General features: G+C 32.1%; 1 protein-coding gene across 1 annotated transcript; it reads right to left on the reverse strand.

Annotated features, from left to right (window-relative positions):
* Positions 1–1,568: 1,568 nt before the first annotated feature.
* On the reverse strand, positions 1,569–7,647 carry LOC148603454 (uncharacterized). The gene is made up of 4 exons (XM_088552773.1): positions 7,514–7,647; positions 5,531–6,193; positions 2,369–2,485; positions 1,569–2,080 (listed from the first exon to the last, which is right to left on the reverse strand). Exons 1-4 carry the CDS (start codon positions 7,599–7,601, stop codon positions 1,686–1,688), a joined length of 1,263 nt encoding a protein of 420 aa, XP_088408899.1. The 5' UTR covers positions 7,602–7,647; the 3' UTR covers positions 1,569–1,685.
* Positions 7,648–9,836: the final 2,189 nt, after the last annotated feature.

Below are 9,836 nucleotides of genomic sequence, written 5' to 3' on the forward strand. Positions count from 1 at the left end.
TGCTTACATTTGGACCCTTGTTGCCTTGACAAAACTGCATTCATTTTTTGTCAAATGGGCGGATTTACGTTTCTGATTGACATATCTGTTTACTTATATAGGTCTGCAAAAGTCACTCCAGGGGTAGTTTCGATATCTGGTCCATGGGCTATTCCTATTTTGAAATAAACTTTAAAACACAATTATGGATCCACTGATATGTCAGTTTAGTATTGATAGTCTTGAAAGTTGATATTGAAAGTGTAAACGGGCATATGATTTTTATACTTTATTGATAAAGGTTTTGGGAATTTTCACTCCAAATAACTCCAAAATTGTTATTGGTCAGGATATTTCATAACATTTTTATAAATTTTTACAGATATGTAAAAACAACATGATGAATATTTGTATAAATGTGTAGATAAGTTCAAGAATAAAATGTATTGATCTGAACGAGATACTCAAATGTTTTAAGCTTGAAAGATACCGTGAAGACCTTTTGGACTGTATAATGTGGTCTTTTATGAGTTGGTTATTGATTAATTAAGGTCCAGAATACATGGAGAAATATCAAAAGATGTCTTTTTTATAGACGGGCTTAATTAGGGGTTTAACTAACCGTACTATAAACTGCAAATTATAAACATGGCAATAAATTAGATTTTTATTATTATTCTCACTTATATTGATATTATTGAAAGAGTAACCAAGGAAACCAAGATCCTAGTGGAAATCAAAAGAATGTAGTCTAGGGACGAATACCAGACATGGAAAAAAGACACACACACCAAAAGAACATATAAATAACTAAAATAACACACATAGAGTAACAAAAGTAAATGAGCAACTCAAAAACTGAAAAAAAGTTATGCTTTTCTAGAAACACCCGAAGAATTGCTCATAAAATTCAAGTCCAGGGTAACAAAACAGGAAAGGGAAGTTATGACACGTTGAACAAATCAGTTTTCATGGTGAAGGTGAAAATACCGTGACGATCCACGAGTTCGACCACAATATTTTGAAATGATAACTTCAAAGCTGGAATTTAATGCATTTTGTATTCAAGGTTTCTGTTGTATAACTTTATACGTGATTCGATTCATTGTCGAAATTGTTTTGAAGTTTTACCAAAAAGACCTTGTATGTCAATCTAAAAAGTACCAAACTCTTTTTTTTATTCTGACATTGCTTCCAAATAGTTATTAGATACTACTCCAAATACTTGTGTTTATTTATTGATAATGAGATATATTTGAAAGAAGATCACATCAACGGACGAAAAACACTACTTTTTATAAATATTTGTTTATCCATTAGCAAATAACGATTGATATGACTCATATGCAATGAGTTTTAAAAGTAATTCAAATTTTAAATGTAAAACAGTTGATAAAATGCTTGCTGTGGCGATTTTGTTTAACTTGAAAAAAATATATAAAGAGAACGACGGTTTTTCCGCAATCTTTTTAGAACAGCGGTCAGCGAGGGCACCATTAAACTTGTTACCTATTTCTTATTTTTTGATGCTGCTCATTACTGCAAATGTAAGGAGGAGACAACAGATGCAGTGGCGGAATAAAACTGCGTTACTAGACATCATTTATTTGTACAGTTGCACTATAAATAAAGATACACGGAGATGAAAACAAGTTATGATAAACATAACGACTCCTGTGAAGTACACTGGTTCATTTATCGCGTGTTTAAGTCTGTCGGGCTAAGATCCTTTTCTTTCGTCTTAAACAGAAGCTCATTACATCAAAAGTTACCATAATAGTTATAGATACGCACAACAATACAATACCAACCAATCCAGTAGAAACTGCAGACTTTCTATTGTCCGAGACCGAATTACGTGACCGATAATAAAAGTTTGTTTTCTTCTTTTCGATTATTAGTTCACGTTGCAATTGTTCGATCTCGTCTTGGAGAAATAATCTAAGCTCCGGTCTTGTAAGATTTAAATTAGCTACATGTGCCCACTTTTGCCCTATGGCTGTGCAGGGGCATAAACAAGTTTCTGTTGAAGTAATATTTTCTTTTTCTGTTCCGTTGTTTGGAAAAGGTGATAATATAACTTCTGGTTTTGGAGCTAGTACTGAAATGTAAATGGAAAATATAAGGAGAATGAACATGGTAAATATGTCAAAAAGACAACAACCCCTACGGGATGACAAATGTCACCTTAAGTCCACACATGGAGCCCAGTTACTCAACTGATGAATACTAACACTGTAGTCAAATTCTTTAAGAAAAGTCAAAACTCGATTTACGACTTATATATCTAAATAGCATGTTCAAAAGTCGTTTCATACATTTCATGGAAGCAAAAAACTAAAATATGTTTTTCTCACGCTAATGTGCTACTATGATGCAATATACGAACCATTTTGACACTGATCCCCAGTATAATCAGGCAAACAGGAACAAAAATAAGCTGCACGATCTTCGGTACATGTACCATTATTCAAACATGGATTATGCTGACAAGCTGGTGGGATTTCTATAAGGTAAATGTACATGGATTAGGCTAACTGGCTTGCGGGATTTTTAGAAAGTCGATATAAATGGAAACGCTTACCTGTTGCTGGGATTTCTAGAAGGTTGGTGTGATTTCGTGGTAGGCATGATGAATGGATTTGGCTTACTAATTCTTTGGATGTATAATAATCGATATTAATGGATAAAGCTAAATGGCTTATGGCTATATTAATTCGATATAGAATCGGCTACATGTAACCGATTTTAGGGTATCATTTTAGAAATTGGACATAAATGGATAATGCTATCTGGCTATTGGGATTTCCAGAAAGTCGATATAAAAGGATTAAGCAAACTGACTGGTGGCATTTCTAGTACGTCGATAGGGATAAGGCTAGCTGGTTGGTGGGATTTATAGAAGGTTAATATGAATTGATTACGCTAAGTGCCTGTTGGAGTATAATTATAGGAAGTCAACATAAAAGGATATGGCTATCTTGCTAGTGGGATTTCTTAAAAGTTGATATAGATTAAGCCAACTGGCTGTTGAGGTATATGAATTAGGCCAACTAGCTGGTGAAATATATAGATTAAGTTAACTAGCTGCTGAGGTATATTGATTAGTCAAACTGGATGGTAAGACATATGGATAAGGCCAACTGACTGGTAAGATATATAGATTAGCCCAACTGGCTGATGAGATATATGGATTAAGTTACCTGGCTGGTGAGATATATAGATTAAGCTTTCTAATTTTTGGGAAATATAGATTATGCTAACTGGCTGGTGAGATATATGGCTTTGTCTGACTGGCTGGTGAGATATAAGGATTGGGCTCTTTGGTTGGTGGGATGTAAGGATTAGGCTTGTGAAATATTAATACATGAATTAGCTCTCTGGCTGGTAAAACATATGGATAGGCTTCCTAACTGGTGAGAAATAAAGATTCGGCTAACTGGCTAGTGCGATTGGGCTATCTGCTGGTAACATAAATGAATTAGGCTCTCTGGCTGGTGTAATACATGGATTAGGCTTTCTTGCTAATGGGGTATATGGAATATAGATTGGTGGTGGGATATAATGATTAGGCTTGTGGTGAGATACAAGGTTTAGGCTTTCTTGCCGAAAAAAACAAGTTAGTGTTACGGACGGTTTAGAATTTTTTTTTTTAATTTTTAAGGCCAATTGGAAAAATGAAAAAAATTAAAAATTAAAAAAAAACAAAAACAAAAAAAAACAAATCAAAGTACAAATCGTTACAAATTTCTACTAGTTTTGCATGAAACAGACGAGGGGTCAAAGATTAAACTAACTGAATAAACTGTGATATTAAATTTATAGGGAAAAGGCAGTATGGAAAGATTATGTGTAAGGAGTTTTAAAGAGTGCATTAATGTCCTATCCGGCAAAAGTTGAATAATTTGACACTCAACAAAAATGCATCACAAAAGTATTAAACTTCAGTGCATTGTCAATAATTAATGATTATGTACACCCCTCTTCCCCACCACCCCTCCATATTACAATGTACATCCAATTTTTTTTCTACTGAATGAGAAAAAAAATAAGCACAACGTATTCGGTTCGATTCCAAGCTATTGCTATGAAAAATGCAATTGAAGGTGCAATTTTTGACATACACTATATGTAATTAAATAATAATTAAGTTTTCTAAACAACATTTCTTGTTTCTAGACTATCATAAAAAAAAAATCTTGTAAATTACCAAGAGTTTCTAATTATATAACAAGAAAGGCTATGGTTGTTAAAAGTACAACAATCCCACCAGGATGAAACATGTCAGCTCCATGCCACAAGTTCAGTGCTGGGTTCGGGTCGATGGATCTTATACTCTTCTGGTATAAATATAAAATTTGTCCATTGTTTCATGAAAGTCGAATTCCCTTATTGCGCACTAGACTTGAGCTTTAGATACCTGTCCACACTATTTATAAACATGATATAGACTGACTGAATCGTGTGTAAATGACACTGGCTATCGAATAACATTGATGAGTTTTATGGAGTGGAGTTATTTTTATTCTATCGATGATGTTTTAGAAAATGACAACTATGACATGATAGTTTTTTTAAGAATCATGCAAAATGTGATATATGGTTGGAAAGCCTACATAATTATATTTTGATATTTTGTTTGAAATATTATAGTAAACAGAAACTAACATGTGGCTTTTCATATAACCCTTGTTCATAGGAGATAAATATACATATATAATGTGCTAACGAGTTCAAAATAAAGTGAAATAACTCTGTAAAGAAACTAAAATACAATAGAAACTGTTGGAATTTTCTTGTAGATTATCTCCTAAGAGAAGACAGTTTGAAATGAATAATTATACAATTTATCATATAGAACTATAAAGCAACGTAATAACAAAAATAAAGACATATAGGTTTTTATTAGGTGTGTCACATTTTACATTTTTTGGCATGACTGACACTTAACATAACTCTTCAACACATATTATTTGATTGAATTTTTTTTCCATCACGTTATATGAAATAATAACGCTATTTTTTTCGATTTCGATCTCCATATAAATTCTGAGATACTGAAAGTTTATTCATCAGTGACATTTTCAATATTATGCATGATATGAATTCCATGATTTCTGAAATAAACCAAAATGAGAATGTATTGTAATTTGTTTTAACATGGGAACTATGGTGTACTAAATGGGGAAATTTACGTTCAGAGAGATAAATGTATAGTTTCCTCGGAATGATAAACGTTCGTTGTTGTTTAACAACTGTTTATTTCATAACTGTTTCTACTTGTGTCCTACATGTTTCGTTCACCTTGTATCTTCCGGCTGCAAGTATACGATTGTGTTTTTATTCATACTGTTCAATGTTTAAAAGGTATGTCTGCAATATCTTTGGAATGAGAACATTTTTGGGAAGTCAAGTAGTGTGAAAAATAAAATATCTGTCGTTGAATCATGTAGGTTAAGATTTGAACATTACTTTAAAATGCGTCTATGCAGCATTATGTACCGGAAAATTAAACCTTGTTTAAAAAATCCACACTTTTTATCCAACTCACCAAATGGTAGACCTAATGAGCCTTTTATTTCATCCAACCCAGTGGTTGTCGCCAGTCCTCCACATCCACCCATGCTAATTTTAACCGAGAAATAAAATTTTGTATGCATATGCTCTTTCCTGCTTAGATTTTTAGCTGACAAAATCCAACCTTTTGATAAAATATTACCAAAATGTTTTGGGAGGACCGTTTTTGCACCAAAGACAAAGGCGAAGTAACAATTTTGACTTCCGTCACAATTAGTAAATGTGTACTCCTCATTTTCCGCTTTGTAGCCTTGAACTTCGTTTTTCCGTATTAGATCTCTAGGAACAAATCCAAGATACAGATACGTAAACCTTTTCTGTAAGTTCGGAGAGTTATATCCTGAAAATTCATTGAGCATAAAACCTAACTGCTGATCTTGAAAACGCTTGATCTGGGTAACCTTCACCTCTCCTTGTGTGTTCAAACTTTTGTTATAGAAACGTAATTTTGCGTGTGACTTTGTAGTGTAATGTTTCGATATGTTAAAATTTACTGGAGTATCTGATGAAATGTACGTATAACCAAATACACGATCAAACACACAATACACATCATAAACTTCATTATTTTGATTTTGAAGACTGTAAAGACCAGATAAACTCCGACGATCTGACAGAATGATCTCTAAACATGACTCTAAAAAGACAATGATAATAATAAGTGCAAAGTGTTAGGTTTGTGTAAAACACGCGGGAATTTTAGCGTCATTGATATATTTATTAATCTTATTTTGAGATTAAAGAGTTCTAAATCATGATCTTAAAACACCAAACAAAATATTGTCAAATATCGGCAAAAAAAAAATACAAATACCAAAGCGTCGGCAGTAAGATGATTCAAATACATGTACGTAAAAAACAAAAACATAACCTAAATTGTGAAGATATGAAACATAGACAATCTACATTCACAACAAACGAAAAAAAATACACATTAAAACTAAAGATAATGAAACAAAACGTTATACGAAAAAAAAACTAAAGCGCTAGCAACATGAACTTCCTCAAACATTTAACATATTTTATTTGATAAAAAGAAATAGGACAAAACTAAATCATACTTAATTAGTCATCTTCAATATACAATATATAAATATAACAAAATAGGTTTTGATGGTGACAACCAGGAGTAACTTCAAGTGCTCCGGAAGGTTGAGAAATTCATTTGACTATGAAATTTAAAATTTGTCTAAATCATGTTCTAGATACAACGAAAAAAGATATTGTCAAACTGATGTTTTTTCGTTGTCAACATATATATATTTGATGTAGTACGTACGTATTTCAACAGACGGTTTTATGGTAATGGGAACACATTGTGCCTCGATCTATCACCTGTTATCTATTTTTATCAAGATGTTTGGATGATTACCATAGAAAGTGTCACCAATTGTCTACTTAAGTACCAATCCACATTGAATTCAGACACTGCCAATAGTAAAGTGATTGATGGTGTAGAAAAAAAAACACCAATCAAACAACACCTTTTTAATCTGCATATGCTATATATTTACAAATAATATTTATTTGTGTTATCAGATCTGCAATAATCTTACATTTATCACCCATTAAATCAACAAAATCAAGAACGATAACTCTTGCAAAGTTCCAGTTTCATGTACAATCTTTATATTTTTTATCTCACAAGTACAACCACAAAATGAAAAAAAAAAATACGGCTGGTTATGTGATCTAAAACGCTTTCTGAACAAGAAATAAAACTGAATTCGGTAGGTTGTGTTGACATGCATGAATTACCTCATGTCTGATTTTCATAAAGATTGGTACTTAAAGTCAGGCAATGCGATAATAACAGACGATGTTTGTTATAAAGAGTTATATTACTTTGCTGTCCAATACAGTTGTAATATTAAAAAAACCCAATTTATTTCATTCGAAATACCGATAAATATTTGTTTAACAAAAACGATGGTCAAGAAAAAGTGATTCATCTTACCTGCACAAAAAACATTTTTGGAAGAAATATACAATACAGACAACAAGAGTGTACTATATTCCATGTTTCTGATTTCATAGTTTATCATGCAAAGTTATAATGTAAAATATCTGTGCAACCTTATTAATCAGGAGACTTATTAGCATAGATCAATAAAATGTTCACATTCGATGACGTAAGTTACGAAGTCTAAACTTAACAAACGATCTCGTTTTAAATTATTTGGTTTAAATTCAGAGTAACAATTCATCATATTAAAACCATTCCATCGGCGGTTTAATTGTGACGAAATTCGGCGGACGGGCAAACTGATTCAAATATGAAAGAAGTTTCCAGTTTCATGAGAACTTATATATTGCTGAGTACTCCATTTAAGGGTGTGTACCAAAAGCATATTACAGCTAAAAAGAGGTGTCGCTCAATTGTTTGCAGCTAGGTTTTATAGGTTTCGGTTGTCTTAGTGAACAGTATGGACTTTCATGGGTTTTATATGGATACATTTAAGCGTGTTTATTTTTTTCTAGAATGACCCCTTTAAATTTATACGCATGCGGGAACGTTAGAGAGCCATTTCACAGATTTACTCCATGGTGTTATAGATTCAGATTCAATGTGTCATTTAAATCTCACCACCACCACATGTGCAGCATATAAAATCACATATACAATATACCTAATAAATAGTTATACTTAAAAGTTAGAAGCAAGAAAACAAGATTATGGCAATCAGATACATACTAATGACCCTTTTCAAGAATTATGAGAGAGAGAGAGAGTTACAATACATATACACGTGTTTGTATATTATACATGTACATCACTTGTATAAAATGAATGTTATGGCAGGTGTTAGCGACTACTTGACAGAATTATTCAGAATCGATTTTCCATCAGACAATGTAAAAAATAAATTAGATTTAATGGGGAACCTACCATCTTCACTTCAATATGTTTGGCTCCTTTAAATTTCTCAAAATTTTATTTTGTGTTTTACTTTGATAAAAGAAGCAGAATTAATAAATTTCAAGAGATTTCAACCACATATTTCATGGGAAAAATTTCAATGAACATATAGTAGATTCATCAATTACTTTATCAAGATGTTTTGAGTTTGATATCAGAATGTCACAATATATTACAAGTTTTGCTGATTTTTACTGAGTCATTTCCCTTAGGTATTAAATACCCCATTAAATGCCTCAGCAAATAGGCAATTTCGAAAATCTGCGACTAACCGACGGATAGTTAGAACGTGATTTTTCATCTTCGTTATTAAAAATTATTAGTGGCGGACCGAGGGGTGCAGAGAGTTGGCACCCCTGTTTATTAATTGAAAATTTGTCATTTTCATGTGTAAAACTGACAAAAAAGGTAAATAATGTTCCAGCATCCCCTCTTTTGGGGAACCTCATATGGCATCCTTCTTTTCAAAGTGTTTGGATACGCCCCTTCTGGTTATCTTAATATCGCCCACTTTCTATTATGAAAGGGCTGAGTTAAGCAAATGCATTTCTGTGTTTCGTACAGATATTTCGAATCAAATAAGTTCCAGATCTATTCAATTGTTTGTTTTATATAATTTGCAAGTTTGCATCTTATTTCCATTATTTTGTAACAGTGTTTATTTTTTGCTATTTACATTTTATGCCTTTTTTTTCAAATATGAATTGTTAATTGTACAATACTATTTTTATCAATATATTTTCTTGATATGAATACATATAGCATTTTTTTTCAAAACGATTTGAATTTAATTTATTAACTTTAATATAAAACATACATATGTATTCTGCATCGAGCCCATTGTTTAATTATGAAATAATTCATGGAGGGGGTATATTTGTACTCATGTTAACATGAGCGCGGCATTTATATTCGAATATTTAACACCGAGCGATAGCGAGATTTTAAATGAGATTATTAATGCCAAATCCATGTTAAAATGAGTACAAATCTAACCCCGGAAGGAATTATTTCTTCCAATATGACAAATATGATAATTTTTGGGTCAAAAATTACCCTAGGTGTAGCCAAAATAACGGCTTTTCCATTTAATCTCCCCCTTTAACATTAATTGGAAGTTGATTTATTAAGAAATAAACCACATATCCAAGTAAACCATCTACAAATGTATTAAATAAGTATTAGTGTCAGTATTAGTATAGTATCAGATAGTCTCATAGTCGTTAAATCATCGCGTAAACGTTTTTAAATGAGTGTTTTGTCTCGAAGCGAAGCGAAGAGACAGTGCACAGGTGCTAAAGATGAATTTGTACAGAAATATACTGTTTGACGATGTGAAGACGTCATATTAGAAAGACCC

The sequence above is a fragment of the Perna viridis genome, chromosome 11 (assembly GCF_037379345.1).
Source record: "Perna viridis isolate PV_CMFRI_1.1 ecotype Kerala chromosome 11, ASM3737934v1, whole genome shotgun sequence".
Classification (NCBI taxonomy): domain Eukaryota; kingdom Metazoa; phylum Mollusca; class Bivalvia; order Mytilida; family Mytilidae; genus Perna; species Perna viridis.

Coding starts and splice junctions, on each gene's coding strand:
- LOC148603454 (XM_088552773.1), bottom strand. CDS start 7,601: ATGATAAACTATGAAATCAGAAACATGGAATATAGTACACTCTTGTTG. Junction 6,194..7,513: donor CAAAAATGTTTTTTGTGCAG/GTAAGATGAATC, acceptor TTGTCTTTTTAG/AGTCATGTTTAGAGATCATT. Junction 2,081..2,368: donor TGGGGATCAGTGTCAAAATG/GTTCGTATATTG, acceptor TTTACATTTCAG/TACTAGCTCCAAAACCAGAA.